Below are 21,208 nucleotides of genomic sequence, written 5' to 3' on the forward strand. Positions count from 1 at the left end.
TCCAGGTCATGACATGGAGAGGATGTGTCCTCTCTCTCTGACCCTTCTTTTCCATCCTGCTGTGTGACATGTGGACTTGGTGGGGTTCTCTGGGTCATACCAGTGAGGCCAACAGTCAAGTGATGACCGAGCTATAAGCTACAAGGAGTCTGTGCCCCTGTGTGTGAGAGATACACTTCTATCTTGTTTGAGCCACTGTTACCTTGGTCTTTGTTATAGCAGCTGAATGTGTACACTAACTAATATAAATCCTACCATAGGCAAAATGCTGAGCTAGGCAATGAATGTCTAAAGATGAGTGAGACAACTTGACAGTGCAAGGCTTGAGAAAGTTCACAACCTAGAGAGAGAGACAAATACAAACTCAGTAACTATAATAAAAGGTAGACAATGGTAACTGTCTTATTGGAGGTATAAACAAAGCCTGGTAGAAGAGATTAATTCTGATTGTGCCCTTAGGAAGGACTTCTTAAATAAGGTGACATGCAACTTGGGATTTGGACAGTGAGTTGAATTCTGACAAATGGAAAAGGATAAATAGGGCATCTCAGGCACAAGGAACAGTATGTGTAACTGCAAATGACAAAAAATGCACGTGTATCCAGAAAATAACCAGCAAAAAAGGCAGAAAGCCATTGAATGCAGAGGAGGAACAGCCCAACTAGGTGGAGACCAGATTGTGATGGCCCATGAATGTTACATTAAGGAATTTGGTTTTGGACGTGTTGAATTTGAGGTGGGATGGAAGAGATGGCCAGCAGGTAGCAGAAGATTAGATTCTGAAACTCATAAGCGAGAAGTTTGGAAGTGAGGTGAGAGCTGGAGATGTAGATGCGGGTGTCATCCAGATCTAAGGGACAAAGTGAAATAGACAAGAAAGAAAGTGCAGAGTGAGAAGAGGGTGAGGAGGAAACACAGGCCACACCTTTACAAGTGTGGGGAAGGGGAAGATGGCAGAAAAGGAGTCAGTGAAGGAAACTGGAGGGTGATCAGATAGGTAGGAAGAGACTCAGGGAAAGGTATGATCATGGACATCAAGGAAGTCACAGATGACCTCAGTTTACTTCCTTGTCGTGCCAAAATTATCCTTTCATTATTAACCCATCATTTCTCCAGCATTTCTGTCTTAGAAGGAGATCCTTCCAGAATAGTTACCTAATCTTCTTTGGACTGCTTCAGTACATCTTGCTTTTCTCTTGGCTTGTGAATCTGTAGGGTGTGAGCAGAAACTAACCATAGTGGATGCCATTGTGTGCTGCCCACATCCCTCCTTCAGGACAGAAAGCCTGATTCTATCTGTTGGATGTGTTGACTGCCGATGGCTCACACATCCGAGCGTCTTGCTGAAGGGTGCTAATTTGCCTGAGTTTACACCTCTTCTCAGGGTACGCCTGCATCCAGTGACTGATACAGTTGTACTAAGGTTCAGCCCCTTGCCTCTATGTGAGAAAACTCGAACGCTCTTTTGTGGCTCCAGAACTCCCCATGGGATCAGCTGAAGCCTCTGATCTAACTCCTAAGCAGTTCAGCTCACCTTCTTCTACCCAGTCCTACCCTCTTCATTTTCTTACAGGTGTTGTTCCTGAAAGTACCCTCCTATAAGGTTCCTGCATGCAAACCTCGGTCTCAGAATCTGTTTCCTGGGGAATCCCATCTGGGAAAGTTGGTGCCCATGATGTCCTGGCAATGTCAGCCCACTGGCTGGCTAGCAATGAGGATCCGATCTATGGTTGTAGGTGGAGTGTTGATAGTGCCTGACAAGCTGCACTGGTGAGCTGGGATAGGACTCTAGTGGAAGCGATGCACTGCAAGGTGTAATAACCCAGGTCTTTGAGATGATTAGGGAAGTAGTAAATATAAGGACTGTAGAATTAAATGGCTCTTGCCATATGCTATTAAAGCATTGGAGAAAAAATGACGATATACTGAGGGCAATTAAGCTCCAATTCAAGATGAAATGTGAAAGCCAAAGGACCTCCTCGGCAGAATATACAAAGACTCTCAAATTCTGCAGCCAGACAGCAGCAAAAGTTGAAGATCAGGACCAGGACTTTTATTATAGTAGCAAAACTCCATAGAAGAATGAATTTTCAGCCATGAAAAGTTAAGAGTCTTAAATGGGAAGGAGTGGGACCCTGAGCTGTATGACTACATTTTGTGTTATCTTTTGTCTTTTTAAGTTCTTTTGATCGCAAAGATTATATAACACCTTTCTCTATTAGGTTCTTTTACTAACCATTTAATCTGTATTATTCTTGTCTTCCTGAAAAGACAGCACCTTGAGGTCCTTGAATCTGAAGTATATGTTTGCTACTTATGGTGTGTGTGTGTGTGTGTGTGTGTGTGTGTGTGTGTGTGTGTGTGTGTGTGTGTGTGTGTGTGTGTGTTTCCCTGTTGGAAGACTACTAGTTTTTGCCTGCATATTACATTGATCTGTCCTTCAAGGTACAGCTTAGATTCATTTCCTCTATTAGGTTTGAAAAAATTTCTCTAGTTACTTCCCAATTGTGCATTACACAACTGCACATCTGTTGTTGGCTGAATAATGGTCCCCTAAAGGTATCCACTTTCAACTCCCTAGAATCTATGAATGTTAGTTACTTTACATGGCAAAAGGAACTTTGCTGATGTGGTTTAAGGACCATGAGATGGGGGGGATTACCCTGGGTTATGTAGGTGGAGTCAATGTTCTTACGAGAAGGAGGCTGGAGGATCAGAGGATGAGCAGAGATGGTGCAATAGTGGTAGTAGAAGGAGAAAAAGCAATGTGATGTGGGGCCATGAGGCAAGTAATGCGGCTAGCCTTGAGAAGCTAGAAAAGGCAAGGGAGGGGATGCTTCCTCAGAGTCCCCAGAAGTAACTACCCCTGCCGACATCTTGATTTTAGCCCACAGAGACTGACTTTGGATTTCCAATCCTGAGAGCTGTGAGATAATAAATTTGTGTTGCTTTAAGCTCCCAAGTCTGTGGTAATTTGTTACATCAGCAAAAAGAAACCAATATGACATCATCATGTATTTTGTACTCCTGTAGGTCTGTTCCACATAAATTAGTACTTTATTGTCATGCTGTCTAATTACACTATGTATAAATGGTAGAATATAAATTCCTGGAGGACAGGAATAAGAATTTTTACCTCTTTTTTTTTTAACACCTTACCGTGCCAATGTGTCCAGTTTCAGCTATTTGAAGTGGATAACTGAGTGGATATTTAGTGCATAAGAGAGAATGGCCACTATCAGTGGGGAAATGAAATGCATTTTGAAAGATGTATATAATTCAACAAACCGTTGACTTCCTTGGCATCCAATTCCAACCTTTTAATTTTGAGCTGTGTCACATGCAGTGTTAGGTCATAGGGTTTGCTTAACAAAGGCTGGAACACGGAGTGTCCTCAACACGCTCTTGATGCACTGAGCCTAAATCTGTAGGGGTAAAGAAGGAAAAGGAGAAAGAGAAAAGCAAGATGGGTTTGGTAGAAAGTCCTCCTTGTCTATTTGGCTGATTCATTTTTGTCACATTAAGTAAAGTTAAAATGCTTTAAAAGAACATTCATTCTTTTTAATGTTCTTTTTTTGTTCAACAGTTTAATGTTTAATTAATTTCATCCATTAAATTCAAATAACCAGTATTTTAAAATCCAAGTAATATGCTTAAAACTGTGCTAATAGATAAAGAGGTTACAGACCACCCATAGAACATGGGTCTCTTCTAAAGGGCCTTAGTACCTAGTTAGGAGATAATACAATCAATCAACAAAGGTTACCAGGCAGTTTTATCAAGTGCCACCTTGTGTGTCTCAGACTTTGGAGATTATATTTGGAATTTGGGGCTAGAGAATCAATATTTCAGCAAATATCCATTGAGAACCTATTATGTTTCTCTGTGAATATGATTTTCTGTTTGGAGCTGGCAATTAATAGAGGAAATCAAGGGAAATAACTAATAGAATAATGCATTAAGTGCTAAATAGGAGGGATGCTTTGTAGTTGAGCAAAGATTATTACTATAGTTTCTGAAGGTTGAAAGGGGAGAGGGGATCATGAATGACTTTAAAGTAAAGGCATTATTTAGGTTGAGCCTTGAAAAATTGAGTATGACTTTGAAAAGAATATTCTTTCATGCCTGTGAATGAAAGGGCATAGTTTTGGGGAGTATGCTCAGATGGAACAAAGGGTGTTTGAAGGGTAGTGCATTACTTTCCTATTGCTATAGTAACAAATGACCACAAACTTAAAGCAATATAAATTAACATGCTATCTTAGAGTTCTATAGGTCAGAAGTCCAACACAGATCTCAGTAGGATAAAATTAAGGTGTTGGCAGGGCTGAGCTCCATTCTAGAGGCTCTAGCAGTGAATCCATTTCCTTGTCTTTTCTGGCTTCTAGAGGTTACCATCCTGGGCGGAAACCCTCTTCCTCTATTTTCGAAGCCAGCCATGTTGCATCTCTTCAGTCATTTTTCATAGTCACATCTCCCTCGCTTTTCCAGTTTTGAAGCCCCTTGTGATTACATCAGATTCACTCAATAACCCTGGATTATCTATTTTATAGTCATGGGACCAGCAACCTTAATTACCCTTTGTAGTGAAACAAAATATTCACAGGTTCTGGAAATTAAATCTGTGGCCATCTTTTTGGGGGCATTATTCCGATTACTACAGCTAGTAAGAAGCAGCTAATCTTGAGAGGAAAGGAGGCCAAAGGAGGATGTGAATGCACTGATAAGGGCAATGGGGTTCAGGGGCAAGTTTCTGAGGCTTGAGTTAATTTCCAGTTTTCTGAAGATAGCTCTGCTTGCAGCATAGAAAATTGTTTGGACAGGCGATTTTGGGGTGCAACATTAGCAAGACACTATTACAGTCTAAGTGAGAGGGTCTCAGGTAAGGAGAGCATAGCTGATCATTTTATTTGGTCTGAAGCTGCTTCTGCTCATTTCTAAGTGTTTTTCATCAAAATTCATGATACCATCACACAGGATCTCAGCAAGTAGTTTCCGGTAATTTGGCTGAATTTGTCCCGTAGAAGCTGCAGTCCAGGCCTTAAATTGTTCACCTACAATCAACAAGAGGAGAGGAGTCCTGGCAGACCCCCAATTAGCAAGGCTGAAGATAGGTGAACACGTAATTTTTTGAGGGTCCAAACCGGAGGGAAAGCACACAGCCCTAATTTTTAGGGTATTTTCTTAACGCGGACATAAAACTGCAAAGCTGCGCCTGGCCCACTGAACAAAGCCTGACTGCTCACCCAGGCTCGACCCACAGGTCTCCAGTCTTCGATTCCCACCCGAGAGGCCTGAGAGCAGCCCCTTCCCGTCACCGCCCTTTCTCATCCGCGCCCCCCACTATCAGATGCAGGGACGCGAGCCCGGCACAGCTGACTATAAACAGACACGGTTTCCCAGACCCCACTACGACGTCAGCACGGAGTCCTGAAGGCGCCCGGGTGGGGTTGGAGCTGTAGTGGGGAAGAGGGGGAGGCAAGAAGGGGGTGGGGCGGACCCGCGGTCACGTGCCCAGAGTCCGCCGGTTTTTCGCTTTCGTCACTTCCGGGTGCAACCGCGGCTTCTGTTCGGGTGGGCTCTGGACGCGCTGGGTGCTTCCTTACTGTACCTGACGTCCTGTACCACTGCCTCTTCTTTGTTCCCAGCGGGAGGGACATGAGTGTCCCTGGGCCGCCGACCCCGGACGGGGTCCTGACAGGGCCACCCGAAGGCCTGGGGGCCGGGGACCCGATCCCGGGTACGTGCTGTGGGGAGGGGATGGGAGGGGAGGGCGGGGGGCCGGGATCCGAGTGGGTTGGTCTCCGAGGCCGCCCAACGGGAGTGAAATGCTTTCGGCAGCCGTGGCCCGGAGACTCTGGCCGCAGCGCGGAAGCAGGGCACCTCGCGGAGCCCCCTGCCCTAGAAGGAGGCAGGAAATGAGGTCTGGAGGGAAAGCGATGTTTGAGGTGGTTTAGGGGGGATTTGCTGAAGTCTCTGAGTTTCTTGACTGTTGGCTGTTTGTTACATGTTAGTAGTGGTTAAGGATAAATGTGTCAGACGGATAATCGGTTTGTAATTCAGAGAATTGATGTAGTCTGTATTACTGACCACGCATTCATGAAATGCTCTGTCTTGCTTGTTAACCTTACTGCGTCCCTGTTCCTCCAGCAGGCTTTCTCAGCCCGAGTTCCAGGAGAGATGTAAGCCCTAATGGCCTAGGGCATTTGTTGACTTGCTCTGCATCCAGAATGGTACTATGTGTGTACCGTTCTTGGGAGCATTGAGAAGATAGTCACTCCAAGCAGTTTCTGTGTTCTGTAGTTCAGATGAGGAACCCTAGATGAGGAAAGGCTGCAGGACTTTGGATGTGCCTTCACTTGTACTTCCTGTTCCAGATATATAAGGATTACCCCAAAATAGTGCTCTCGGCCCTTTCATGGTCAAGCTTTTCCTGAGTGATTTCTCTCTCTTTCACACCTTCTCTGAGTTGCTTCTACAAATATGACTTGCTTGTATTTAAGTGCAGCTTGCATCTCTCTATGCTTGCTCCTCCATTTGCTTGTTGGGTATTTTGACATAGTTATTTTGCATACATACAGCATGTACATGTCTGATCCTGTTAATGGTACCAAGTCACTGTCACTTGAAACGTTGGCATTCCTCTTGACTCTTTCCTCTCACTTGCTTCCTACCTCTGTTTAGTCTAGGGGATTCTACTGTACATTTCCCATCTCCTCTTCGTATTTTCACCCTTGCGACAACAGTCGTAAGACTAGTCCACCTTTACTCTCTCAAACTCTTTCACTTCATCTATCCCACTATCACATCACTGTCCCAGGATAAGGCTCCAATCATATCATTTAATTGCTTGGAAACCTTAAGTGGCCCCTTACTACTTAAAGGCCAAAAACACATTAGCTTGGCACTCAAGGGTCCGCATAGGCTGACCAAGTGGTCTTATAGCTCACTGCTGTATATGTCTCATGCTCCAGACACCCCAAATTAACTTCTCTTTCCAGAGCAATCCTGTATTCCCACCTTTCCTCATGCTGCTTCCTTTGCCAGTATTGCATCCCTTCCTCCCCTGTCTTAGAATTCTGACCCGTTTGGAAATACTAGGGTTAGGGGTTAGGGTTAGGGCTTCAACTTATGATTTTGGGGGGAGGACACATTCAGTCCATAACAATAAGGAGCTAGTTAAAAAATGGTAGAATTCTGTTCTGTTAAAAAGAATGTAGTAAATACATATATGTTAATATGGACTGTATCTAAGTTACATATTTATGAGAAAAGTTGCAGTACAGCATGAGTGGTATTTCCTTGCTGTAAAATCAGGGTTAAGCATGGGTGTGCAAAGACAGTTTCTTCAAGGCTGTGTAAGAAACTCCAGAGTAACTCTGGAGTAAGGGAGTGAGGAGTATTTTTACTTTTCAGCTTATGTCTCCTTCTTTTGTATTTTAAGTTTTTATGATGATAACACTTAAAAAGAAAAAGAAAGAAATGAAAATTCTGTCCATTCTTCAAGCTTCAGCCCAAATGCCCACACCTTAGGAATTGTTCCCCGTTGTCCCTGGTGAAAGTGATCCTTCTCTCCTCTAATGGCACTTCTCAGTTCTCTGATTCCCCAGTATTGAGCCCTTTCAGGGAAGGGGACTTGCCTCGTTTATTGTTGTAACCTCAGAAACTAAACGTAGGATATATGTGCAGCAAATGTTTCTTGTTTCCCACAATTAAGTACCTTGAACTTAGTAAATAAATATATGTAAAAACATGAGTAACTTAAAAGACTATTCCAATAATTAACCAGAAGACCGAGGCAGGGTGAAGGGGGTTTGGGGGTTAAAATGTGTATACGGTATAAGGAAGGTGTATTGGTTATTATTCCTTAAAGTAGAAATATCCTTATTTGGTTGTTTCTATTTATGTGTAATACTTACGCTTTCTGTATTTTTGAAAGAGAGTTGCTGCTGTTTGCACTTCTGTTGAAATCAAGCTCTTTGCAATGGCATTAATTGTCAGATACATTTTATTCACTTCCCATCTGATAGTACATCAATGACAATATCTGTAAATGCTCCCCATTTCCCATTACATTTTTATTTCATTTGTGACGTGCTTCAGTTTCTAGTTGGCTCTTACTTGTTTGAATATTGCCTTGCACCTTGAGAATTCCAAAGTATTTTCATATGTTTCTCAGGATTCAAATAAAAACCATACTAGTTTATTTTAGTCTCTAAAAGCTAATTTTGAATATGACAGCATGTTGTTTTCCAGTCTTGCCAAAATTTAAATCTGTGGTAAAACCTATACTTGGAAATGGGCTATAAGCAACATGTCGTGATAAAGGTATTCTATATAATGATCTAATTTGGTATTATAGATTATTACCAGATTATGATTAAAGAGAGGTGTCTCAGAGTTTAATATTAGTTTAAAAATACTTTTGGAGTGTAAAGTAATATGACCATTTCACTTTTTTTTCATTCTGAAATCTTACAAACCATTCATTGAACCTTATTTAGAAATATTTTTGTATTTTTCTTGGTAGAAGTAGTAATTGATGGATGCTCATGTTAGACATTTTTGCCTGTCTGGCACAATACTTACACTGTTTTTATTCAAAAGAAAAGTATAAATAAATCCTGGCATCACATCTAGATCTACAGGCAAGACAATTATTATACACTGTTTTCTATGGTAAATTAAGGTGCTGAATCTCAAGAGAGGAGAAATTCTTAGAAAATCTCTCCTCTGATTGCTAATGAATAACGAAACAACCCTCCTTTTATATGTAAATGATACATCAGGATATCTACAGAATAAATCTTGACCCATATTACTTCCATAGAATTGCAAAAACTGTTTCAGGCATTGCATTAAAAAATCTCTCTCTCTCTCTCTCTCTCTCTCTCTGTGTAATTTCTGCATGTTTTTGAAAAGAAGAATTTCTTCTATTCAGTGACTGTTTCCCACTTTTAGGCCTCAAAATCTTTTAATAATTTATTGAAAACTCCAAATCCTCTACCTGAAAAATACATAAACATACAGAATTTTGCATATATTAATGTTCATTTAATCTGGACTTTCCTTTGTGCTAGTAGTTTAAAAATATTTTTTGAGTGCTCATAACTCATTTCTTTAGAGGATGTTCAGAAGGTAAAAGTAAAAAAAAAAAAAAAAAAAAAGCCAGAATGCATACCGATAGTATCCTGTGTATGTGCTCTGAACTCCACTGCCAGCCTCTTTCCCTCCCTCACTACTCTCTTACACCTGTGTCAATTTAAAAGCTATCTAAATTAGATTTTTTTGCTTGGAGACAGGTTTAAGTGACACTTCTCCAGATGAAGGGTTAATAGAGGACTTGACCATAGAAGACAAAGCTGTGGAGCAACTGGCAGAAGGATTGCTTTCTCACTACCTGCCAGACCTGCAGAGATCAAAACAAGCTCTTCAGGAACTCACGTGAGCTGGCAAAAACCATAGATGCACTCATTTCCCCTCTGGCAATGTCATAATTTACTCTATAAGTAAAAACATATGCTATAATAAGGGATAATATTTTGTAACATTTAAGACAATGGAGTATTTCTATATCTCTCATGATAGCAAATGGGAGTGGAGTATTCTAAATTATGTAGCATATGTGTAATTCAGATTACATAGTAATCTAAATGTAAAAAGTGCAATGAATGCTCCTAGAGGGTTTGGTCTCTAAGGAGTACCCCTAAATCTTATCTAGACTCTTTGGTTTTGGTGTCTCACCACTGTTTTAGGAAAGTATCATCTACTGGGAATGTTGCAAGATAGCTATACACCTGTTTCTGAGTAGAGTTGCAAAATTGTCAACATAAGAGTCACAATTTGTTTTGAATTGTTGGTTCGCATGAGTTGCCAGAAATCCTTAATTATTTTTTATTGAGATGACCCATTTCATTCCTAATAAATAACTCTGCTAGCTAAATAAAGGATTGGAAAATAAGCTAAGAGAGGAACAGGATAAGGAAGAATCCCCTTAGAGTGGGATCAGTATGCAGAAATATATACTGTGACTTTATCAGCTCCCACTCAGAGACAGCCGACTGAGCTTCTGCTTCCTCTTGGGTCAGGACCTCTCTGGATTGCCCAAGCTGGCCTATCATTTCTTTTTTGTGGTTATCAGCTTTATTTTATTATTATCTTTTGGGGAGGTTTTGGGTTTTTTTTTTTAAACATCTTTATTGTGGTATAATTCCCATAAAGTAAACTACACATATTTCTATGTACAATTTGATTAATTTTTATATTTTTTTATTGAAGTATAGTCAGTTTACAATGTTGTGTCGATTTCTGGTGTACAGCACAATGCTTCAATTATATATGAACATACATATATTTGTTTTCATATTCTTTTTCACTGTAAGTTACTGCAAGATATTGAATATTGTTCCCTGTGCTACATAATTTGATGAATTTTAATAGATATATACACTTAGGAAATGTGGTGGTCAGCTTTAAACTGGCTATGTACTGCTGCTGCTCTAAGACCTACCCTTTGAAAACTATCTTAAAACCCTTTATTAGGGCAAAAGGAGAGGAATAATCAACAACTTACGTCCATTTTATAAATATTGATAGCTAACTTTCTAGTCCCTAGATTTCCAGATGATAAGTGAGTATAAAAGTGGTACTGTGTTTTACTGCGCGTGGTTAGGGAGTTGACAACATTCTTGGTTTTCTGCTAGTTCCAAGTGAGATTTTTTGTATCCCTATTGTGTGGTCTGTTTTGTATTTTAACAACAGTCAATCGCTGTAGAAAAGTCATAAAGATTTTGTGGGGGAGTTTGAATGAAGCAAGATAGACTGAAGAAAGGTAAGAAACTCTGCAAACAAAACAGCTGGATGACACTTTACTTACAGAAAACTGGGAATCAAGATTTAATTGGAAAGTTTAATTGAGGAGGACATTGGCTAAAATTTAGTGTTGGAATAACTTCATTTATCTTCCTAGGCAACTAGATGATGATGATGATGATGAAAATGATGATAATGATAGTAAAATCAGCTACTGTTTATAACAGTTGAATAGGAAGAATAAATAGTTGTTAAACTTCTTGAGTGTTAAAGAAAGATGAGCAAACTTCAGAGAAAGAAAAGAAAAAGAAAAAGAAATATATGGGTCTATTAAGAGCTTTCTACACCATCCCACTGATTAATGTATCTGTTCTTTCACCAATACCATTGATTTCTGTAGTTTTATGTCTTGAAATTTGGTAATGTTAAGTCTTCCAATTTTGTTCTTCAGTATGTGTTGGCTATTCTCGCTTTTTGCCTTTTCATATGAATTTTAGAATCAGTTTGTTGATATCTACAAAATAAGTTGCTGGGATTTAAATTGAGATTGCATTGGATCAAGTTGAGAAGAATTGAGATCTTAGCAGTATTGAATTTTTTATTCCACATACTTAGAATATCTCTTCATTATTTAGATCTTTTTTATTTCTTTCATTAGACTTTAATAGTTTTTGCACATAGATCTTACACATATTTTGTTAGATTTATACCGAAGTATTTCATCTGACAGGAGTTATAAATGGTATTGATTTTTAATTCTGATTGTTCATTGCTGGTATAAAGGAAAACAACTGACCTTTATATTTTAACCTTGTATCCTGAAACCTTGCTATATTCACATTTTTATTCCTGGGTGTTTTTTGTTGTTGTTGATTCATTGGGATTTTCCACATAGGCAATCATGTTATCTGTGAACAGACAGTTTTTTCCCCTTCCTTTCCGATATTTATTTTGTTCGTGTGTGTTACTGCATTAGCTAGGACTTCCAGTAATGTTGAATAGGAGTAGTAAGAGTGGACATCCTTTCCTTGCTCCTGATCTTTACGGGAAGAGCATCTAGTTTCTTACCACAAGTGTGATATTAGCTGTAGGGTTTTTTTAGATATTCTTTATCAAGTTGGGGAAGTTACTCTCTCCTCCTAGCTTGATGACAGTGTTTTTAACCATGAATGGGTGTTGGACTTTGTCAGATGCTTTTTTTACATCAACTGATAACACCATACAATTTCTCTTCTTCAACCAGTTGATGTGGTGGACTGTATTGATTGATTTTTCATATGTTAAACCAGCTTTGCATACTTGGACTAAATCCCACTTGGTTATGGTGTATAATTCTTTTTATACATTGGATTTGATTTGTTGACGTTTTGTTGAGGATTTTTGCATCTATGTTCAAGAGAGATAATGGTCTATAGTTTTCCTTTCTTGTAGTATCTTTATCTGGTTTTGGTTTTAGGATAGTGTTGGCCTCATAGAATGAGAATTGGTGTAATTTCTTCCTTAAATATTTGGTTGAAATCACCAGTGAAGCCATCCGTTCCTGCTACGTTCATTTCTGGAAGGTTATTACTTATAAATATAAGCCTACTTGGATGATCAGTTTTGCCTTGTGTGAGTTTTGGTAGTTTGTATCTTTCAAGGAATTAGTCATTTCCATCTAAGTTATCAAATTTGTAGACATAAAGTTGTTGAAAGTATTCCTTTATTCTCCTTTTAGTGTCCATGGGATAAGTAGTGATGTCCCCTCTTCCATAAATTACGTTAGTAATTTGTGTCTTCTCTCTCTCTCTCTTTTTTTTTGTTAGTCTAGCTAGAAGTTTATTAATTTTATCAGTCTTTTGGAAGAACCAACTTTTGGTTTTGTTGATTTTTTTATTGTTTTCCAGTTGTAACCTGTTTTTGCTGTCCCGCTTATCTTGGATCTTTGACTTGCTGTGTTCTCCTCTCATCCGTTCTGTATTTCACCTTCTGTGGTCTTCAGTCAGAGCTGAAGGGACGCTTGTAACCTGTAGGGTATGCCAACTCCGTGCTGGATGGTGGAGATTTGTCACTGCCCTTCAGTCTCTTTATTGCTATTTATTTTTTTCATCATTGTTCTCTGTTCAGCATAGTTTCGCAAACACATCATATTATATTTTTCTGTGTCCGTAGTATTCTTTAAAATATTTAATTAGCTGGCCCTCCCCCCCCAACTCCAGTGTCACTTGTTGCTGTGATCCCAGCATTGGTTGATCTGGAGAAAAATATCAGAGAAGTTGGCGTGTCTTCCTCAATCCAAAGTTTTGAATCAGATTTTAAGAGGAACCTTAGAAGTTACCTGATCTGATCTTCTTACTTTATAAATGAAGAAATATAGGTCTAGAGAAAGAAACTTAATTTCCAAAAATCACACAACTGGGTATTATCCTTTGATGCTGCGTTTTCCCCAATTTTATAATCTAAAAAGTCACTGTTCCTCTTCTCCTTTATGGTAATGTTGCGATTTTAATATACATAAAACATCAAGTTTTGGGGGCAAGATGGTATAAAAAACACTTAGGGGGATAATATGGAAGGTTGCTAGAAATAGGTAATAAAATAATTTAAAATGGTTCATTGTTATTAGAATGTGAAATTGAAGAGGGGAGGGTATAGCTCAAGTGGCAGAGCACTTGTCTAGCATGCATGAGGTCCTAGGTTCAATCCCCAGTACCTCCTCTGAAAATAAATAAATAAACAAATTTAATTACACCCCAACACACACCAAAAAAAAAAAAAAAAAAAAAGAATGTGAAATTGAGGCAAAAATAAAAGACACACTTAGTTATCAGAATGTGGCTTTGGAATATTATTTTGAAAAAGATTATGCTAAACTAAATAAGCCTTGGAGAGTCAATAAATTACCAACCTAATTTCTACTTCTGACATTAATCAAGATGAATGTGATTCCTTTTAATGAACCATCACTTAAAGTATGTTAAGTTTATTTTGGCTGTGTGCTTTTATTTCAGACAGAACCAAGTTGTATTATTAGATACGTTGGAACAAGAGATTTCAAAATTTAAAGAATGTCATTCTATGTTGGATATTAATGCTTTGGTAAGCATGATTTAGTTGCTATAGCTTAATGACATCTTGTTTTAGAAATACGTAGAATTATCTCCCCAAATTTCTACTTTCGTATGTTTGAGATATTTTCCTCTAATTTTGAAAGTTTAGAATTTGTTTAGCAGGAAACCTTGATTTACTTTATTAGACTTTCCATTGTCTTGAATTGTTAGCTTTCAAACATTGAACTTGTGATAGGAAATTGAACTTACGTGTGAGAGTCTGGAATAGATCTGCTCATAATTGAAGACCAATAAAAGAGAAATTAAGGAACTTTGGGGGTACTGTTTTTCTCCTTATCTCTATCATGTACAAGGTTTTTAAAATTAGTGTTTATTTAATTGTATGGCATTTTCATAATGGCTGAAACAGACTGAGGGTCCTTTGTATCTCTCAATATAAACAACAATAGTTGAATTTCAGAAGCGTTACAGCTTTTTGATAGGAGGAACTGATACTTTTTAAGAAATGGAGAATTAACAGAAATAAGGAACTTGTGGCTACCTTTTTCTTTACCTCGAACATTAGAAATAGCTTAGTTGCATGAGTTTGTGGACTTCCAGTATGTATGTCAAAAAATGGACTTTTCATTGGAAAAAATGTGGCTTATTAATGTTTTCCTTTTATAACAATTGAAAACAAAGTTCAGCTTCTCTAGTATTAGACAGAGGCCTATGGTAGTAAATACAAAGACTTCTACTCAGTAGTTCCTGATTTGTGAAGGACATGGGCTAAGCCCCCCTACTTTTGTCTTCCCCACTGAGTTCATGTTGCAGCAGAACGAATATTTAAGGAATGAATGATGAATGAATGAACCAAACAGATGTAATGCTATTGCTTCTGTCTGAAGGGGCAGAAACTTAAGTCTTCCTCTTTTTCCTTCTCTCAGGAGTTTTAATTGCCATTTAGGAACTGAAAAATAGAAGGCCCAGAGAGAGAGAGAGAAGGAGGGTCTGTAAGCTCTAAATCTTACCAGACTCCAACTTTACTTGTAGCTATATTAAGGCTGCTAATCACTCTGTTGATACTTCTTTCATTTCTGTTACTTATCTTCTCTGTTACCTTGCTTCCTGAGAATGAGGTGCTTTTTTTCCTTCTCTCCCATCTCTGGCTGAGATGGAAAGTCTTACCATTCCTTGGGAAGAAAAGTGTCTTTACAGAGATTGTTCTCCTTGGTCTGACTGGAGAAGCCCAAAGAATATGGCCAAACTTGTCCACAGCCCTCTCAGGGCTTACTGGGCACAGCTTGGTTTTTCCTGAGGACAGACACTTAAACTGTACTATGTACTCTGGCTCAATCTCCTCCTTGTAAGGCAGTAGAGAGGGTTTTACTTTTCTTAAATGAAACTAATAGTATTTTTGGATAGTTTTACTAAAAGTTTAGGATTAGATTGCATGTTGTTAAGGCAAAATATTATGTACACAATATAAATGTCTATTTTATGTTTAGTAATGTTTTAATCAATCTGAACTGAATCAAATATTATCAAAAGCCTACTAATGGTTTAAATTAAATTTGAATTTTGGAATTAAAATGTGGAGATAATTAAGGCTTTAAATTTTTTGACCAATTTAGGAAGAATGAACTGTAGTTTAGACATTTACTTATTCATTTTGATATTTCAGCCTGTTTTAAGTTGACTTTTTAAAAAATATATATTTTTATTGAAGTATAATCAGTTTATGTTTTAAGTTGACTTTTCATTTGCTTTTCCATGTTGAGTTCACTGAAGCTAAACACTATCATACCAAGTTGGTGAATATAAGAAAAGAGATGCTGATGCTTCATGAAAAAACATCAAAGTTAAAAGTGAGTTTAAAATTTTTTCACAGTCTTTATAAAAGTAGAGGTTTAATTGTCTTTTTCTTCCGTATTCATTTTCTGACTTCTTATATATCCATATACAGTAACATACTAATTTATGGTACATTGTTTTCTTTTAAAACACTTTCTTATGAGCCCCACTCTGGGCTTTTCTACTAATAGTTGGGCTAGTAGGCTCACATCCTCTGTATGTCACTGCAGTTCTCATTCAGTAAGAGTTTGGAGGAACAAACTTTGTTATCAAGGAGACCCTAAATTACCCAGAACATTAAAAATTGTGAATCACTATATTGTATACCTGTAATATATAATATTGTACAGCAACTATACGTCAATAAAAAAATTACCCAGAACAAATTTAAAAGTTAAATATGAAATTTATTAATATGTATTAATTACCTTAAATCGGAGCACTATTACTTTTAAAACTTTAAAAAAAATTTTAGTTTTTGTATACAGTTTTTAAAGATTACTTTCCATTTACAGTTGTTACAAAATATTAGCTATATACATCCTTGAGCCTACATCTGATAATTTGTACCTCCCACTCTCCCACCCTTATGTTGCCCCCCACCACTAGTAACACTAGTTTGTTCTCTAAAAGCACTGTTACTTTTAAATTAGACCATAACCTACAAGCCTTTTGTTCTCTTGATTTTTTAATTTTTTTGACATAGAAAAGAGCACTTAAACTGCAGCAGAAGCGGCAAAAAGAAGAGTTGGAAAGGGAGCAGCAACGAGAGAAGGAATTTGAAAGAGAAAAGCAGTTAACTGCCAAACCAGCTAAAAGGACGTGAGAAGTTGAATGTTGTTGTCCTTCCTTCCCCTGTTCGTGTTCTGGATTTGAGGCAACCCAGTGTAGACTGAAGTGAAGGTAGTGCCTTATGCCCTCGTGTCATAGTTTGAAATCCTTTTCCCAGGAGTGCTGTCTCTCTGTCTTCATGTCAGCCGTTCAAGAAGCCTTTTTTCCCCTAAGTAGAAGACATAATGTCACTTGGTTTGGATACTTATATGTAATTTTTCAACTTCACTTTGTTTAATTTTAAAATTCATTATTTTTGGCCTTAAGTAATTTGTAAACTAAAAAATGCTTTGATAGTTTAGTAGTTTTGATGCTAAGTGGTTAAAAATTAGTATGAGTTTTTTTAGCTTATTAGTAAATGTGGCTTTAAGAGTTTCACTTTCTTATTTTATGAAATGACTTGCCTTTGTGGTAGTACAGTGCTGGTTTTTGGCAGTTGCCTTTTCATTGCTTGTTTAAGAAAAAAGGCCATCTGGAAAATCACATATGCCACTGGAAAAGAGGTGGTGGAAGCCTTTGTGAAGAACATAATAGAGAAGAGCGTACACAGGAAGCAATGGCATCGTAGGCACAGGATAGGTGAGCAAGATGCCGTATGGGTTCCCCTCACCATGTACCCTGTCTGCTTCCAGGCTTTGTTGTTGCTATTTAGTTCTTAGGTTGCTTCTGGGTGCGAAGTAGATTATACCTATTGCTAAAATTTGGTGGGGGCGGTGTAGCTTTCACACACGCAAATATGCTTAAATATTTGTAATTCTTAGTAACAGTTGTCACACACCATGAGATACAGTTGTGAAGTTGATAAGATAATTAACCCAACTTTCCAAGTGGAAAGGCTAATCGCTAGTTCTGCCTGTCCTCTGATTTGCTGTGTGGCCTTATATGTGATTACTTTTTCTGTGCTGTTAAAAAATTCTTAAAGTAGAATGATATATGCCAAGTACCCATGTTATAGGTAATGACAAGAATGGTGGAAAATTAGTCAACAGCTTCTTCACAAAAGAGGCAGCATGGTAACTTTAGTGTTTTCTAGACCCCCCCCCCCCAATAATATATGTGGAGATTATTATGTGAGGGTAACATTATGAAGTTGCATTGTTTTAAAGTGAGAGGTATTATTCATTGTTTTAGTAGTATTTAATATCCAACTGATGTACCATCTCCATTACATAGAGACTGTACAGATTAGATTAGATTATAGATTGTGATTAGAATGTGTATCTTTTATAATCTACATGACATTTTTGGTAAGCTGGAATTACTACCTCTGACCACGTATCAGGCTAACTAATGATGGAGAAGGCCTTAGATTTACATCGAGTGCTAAGAACTGATCTTTTTAAAGGTTTGAAAGTTTGAAAGCCTTTCTTTTCTTTAATGAATGAATTATAATCTCACAATTCACTTGACTTTGACCTTATGTTTAAGAATATAAATATATTTCATTTTAGAAGGCCACAAGTTGCCCTCAAACACTAGGTGAAACTCCTTGGGCAGGATCATTAGCTCTGGCAGGACAATGTCACCTAAACTGCTGAATGTACTCATTTGTATGTAACCTGACAAAGGCTGTGCATTGTTCTTGGACTGGTTTGTGGTCCAGCTGAGGTGATTATTTAACATGGTGGTTCCTGGACACCATTCTCAATTTACTGAAACAAATCTGTTTGTTTTTCTTTACTTTTCTTTTTTTGAAAAGTTTCCTCAAGTGATTAAAGTTGAGAACCATTGGTCTAGTGGTCTAGGTCAGAGGTTTCCACGCTAGGCTGCATATTATTATCACCTGGAAGCTTTTAAAAAATACACTCTGAAAGATTTTTACTCATTAGTTGTTAGGTAGGGCCCATGCACATTTTAAGGAGCCCCCCCAGGTAAGTCTAATGCAAGGAAACACTGATGTAGACTTTCTAGTGATTTATATTTATAAGGAGTGAAATAGTTTGAAATTACCCAGTAACTCTTGGGATTAATCTTACAAAATAAATTCTTAAGCTGCTGCTTTTGATATAAATTCAGATTTAAGACTGAACTTGATAGCAGGCAGGAAATAGGTATAGAATTCTGATGAATTGAACTTTTGTGATGTGTATTAAAATAAATCATGTTTATTGAATGAATGGCAAGGCACATATACTTTGAAAATATATTACTTACATTTTGAAGATTTTTTAAAATGTCAAGAATATATATTAGCAGCCACTATTTTTAGGTCAGTTGTAAATCAGAAGTACTGTTACCTCGGTATTAAAATATAAAACTTTAGCTATATTTCAGTAGCATATAGATATATCTTACTAAAACTGAACAGAACCCCTATGTTAGTCTTGCTGTATTTTTGCACAAAGTAATGAATTGATAACTTGAGTTGAAAAAGATTACCTTTGGTGTTTTGGTTGAAAAAAAAAAGTCTTTGTTTTGAAACTATATCACATACACGGAACTAAAATTATGGAAGTTAATTTTATATTTACTTTGCAGGAGGTATCATGTAAATATACAGACGGTGAATGTAGTATGGATTGTGTCCGCAGTGAGTTTTTGGGTGGATACAGTTTATAAATATGCCAGTTATATACCCTCATACACTTGTCTGATTTTGAGCTTGTAAAATGAAGACTACTTTTTACACATTTAATAAAGAAAAAAAGGTCTCTGAATTATCCAGTGTCATTTATCAAGCACTGGTGTGTATACAGCGCTGTGTACTTCCCTTTATGAAACTTATTTCAGGCGTTCTATTCCTTTGCTTCCTCTCCTGGCATCTTCCTCTCAGTGTTCTCTGTTGATTGCATCACAGAATGACTGGCCCGCTCATGAAACCCTTTTCAGAAAGGTGATAGTGTTGTGAAGAGGTTCTAGATGAAATAACCGAACTTTGTTAAGTTCTTCACTATTAGAGAATAGAAATAATTGCTACTACTCTTAGTGGTTTGATAAAAAGTGTTTCACAAGGACCCCTGCATGCACAGCCTATAAATAATGGAAACGTCCAATTAATAGAATGTTTTGGTCAAGTTTTTTATTTTTCTAACCTGGTAGTCCTTGGAGCCCGGGGTAGGGGTTCCTGTGGCTAGCATTTGAAGGAGACATGAACTCTCATAAATTTCTCACAGAAATTTGTATATATATGTTTCTCAGGATTGAGCTTGTAGTTTTCATTAGATTCTTTTTATTTATAAATAAATTGATTAATTTAAAAATACACAATTTCCTCCAAAGCAATGATTCTTAATTATTAAAACTCCAAACCTCACTGTGCACATATTAAAACAAGTTACTTAGTTTCTAGGTTTTCCTTTTGGATGAAAATAGTTCCTATGTTATGTACTTGTTCAGATATTATGTTTGGACACATTAATCAGATATTTTATGATTTAGCCTATTGATAGGTTATTCATACTGCTTTAGCTCTGCTTGCATGTTTGAGGCCAGATGCCACCTAATCTTTGGGTTACCGTTTGGGTGAGGCTAGGTCTATTTTTGAAGCCATTAAGAGAGTGAGGGACTAGTCAAGGGAGATGGTTGTAATGACTAGTTTTAAAGCACTTAAAGCAAAAATTCGAAAGAAACACAATTGAAGGAAGGGCAGTCAGAGACAAGACAGGTAAAATTTGCTGTGGGGTGGTGATGTTAATTGAGAAGGAGAAAAGAAAAGGCCAAGACTGACATAGAAGCGTGGATGAGTGCTGCTCACTCCTATTCCATGTGTGACTTTTATTAGGACTTCGGCAAAGAGAGTCAAGTGTATTGAACACTTGGTAAAGGGACTACTAAGAAACAGAAGTGTATGTATGGACTTGAAGGTTCCTGGCTCTGCTTTGATCACAGACCTTTAAATTTTAAAACGTAGAGGACCTTAGTCCCGTGGTTAATATCATGTACTGAGAAGTCAGACTGCTGTGGTTTACATTTCTGTTTGATTTAGGGCCTTGGACTTACTTAAACCCTGTGTGCCTCTCAGTTTCCTAAACTGTAAGGTTGGGATAAGTGTTTCTGGCTTTATAAGGTTATGAGGTTTTGTGACGTCCATATAAAAGCCCTTAATCAAATAGTAAGAGCTCAAAAAATGTTGGGTGTTACAGTATCTTGAAGTCACATATCTGCGTGTGGTGATGCTTGTTTTGCCCTTTGTGCATGTCTGTTTTTTGCTTACACGGTTTCCTCTTGGATCCTTCGTCCTGTAACATCTTCCTGGTATACATCTATTTCCTCTTTGAAACTTAAATGCTACTTCTTAAGGTTTTTCAAACCACCTCCCAAAGAATTTCTTTAATACATTTGCCTTAACATTTACAATATTGGTTATATGTTCCCATCTTGCAAGGTTAAGGATATTTTTTAGTCACTTTTTTAATACTTCATGCAGTAGTGCCTGGCCTATAAGTTGGTGTGTGGATCAGGGTTCTTCAGAGAAAGGGAACCAAAAGTGTGTGTGTGTGTGTGGAGAGAGAGAGAGAAGGGTGAGGGAGGGAGAGAGGGGGAGAATTTATTTTAAGGAATTGGCTTATGTGATTGTAGGAGCTGACAATTCCAAACTCTGCAGGGCAGGCCAGCAGGCTGGAGAGCCAGGGAAGAGTTGATGTTGCAGCTTGAGTTCAGAGGCATTTGAGGCTGAATTCCCTCTTCCTCAGGAGACCTTAGTCTTTTTTTCTTAAGGGTTTCCACTGATTGGTTGAGGTCCA

At 37.9% G+C, this 21,208-nt stretch overlaps 1 protein-coding gene across 3 annotated transcripts in view; it reads left to right on the forward strand.

Moving 5' to 3' along the window:
* The window catches only part of BLOC1S6 (biogenesis of lysosomal organelles complex 1 subunit 6), a 102,099-nt gene extending 82,916 nt beyond the window's left edge, over positions 1-19,183 (forward strand). For 2 of the 3 annotated variants that reach the window (XM_074366060.1, XM_074366061.1), the window contains 3 exons: positions 13,803-13,890; positions 15,623-15,709; positions 16,402-19,183. In XM_074366060.1, the coding sequence (XP_074222161.1) occupies positions 13,803-13,890; positions 15,623-15,709; positions 16,402-16,521 (295 nt within the window). In that variant the 3' untranslated portion in view covers positions 16,522-19,183. Of the gene's footprint in view, positions 1-5,550; positions 5,741-9,302; positions 9,445-13,802; positions 13,891-15,622; positions 15,710-16,401 lie in introns of those variants that run through there. The other variant, XM_010965266.3, reaches the window with a different exon arrangement.
* The last annotated feature ends 2,025 nt before the right edge of the window (positions 19,184-21,208 follow it).

The sequence above is a fragment of the Camelus bactrianus genome, chromosome 6, assembly GCF_048773025.1.
Source record: "Camelus bactrianus isolate YW-2024 breed Bactrian camel chromosome 6, ASM4877302v1, whole genome shotgun sequence".
In the NCBI taxonomy this organism is placed as follows: Eukaryota; Metazoa; Chordata; class Mammalia; order Artiodactyla; family Camelidae; genus Camelus; species Camelus bactrianus.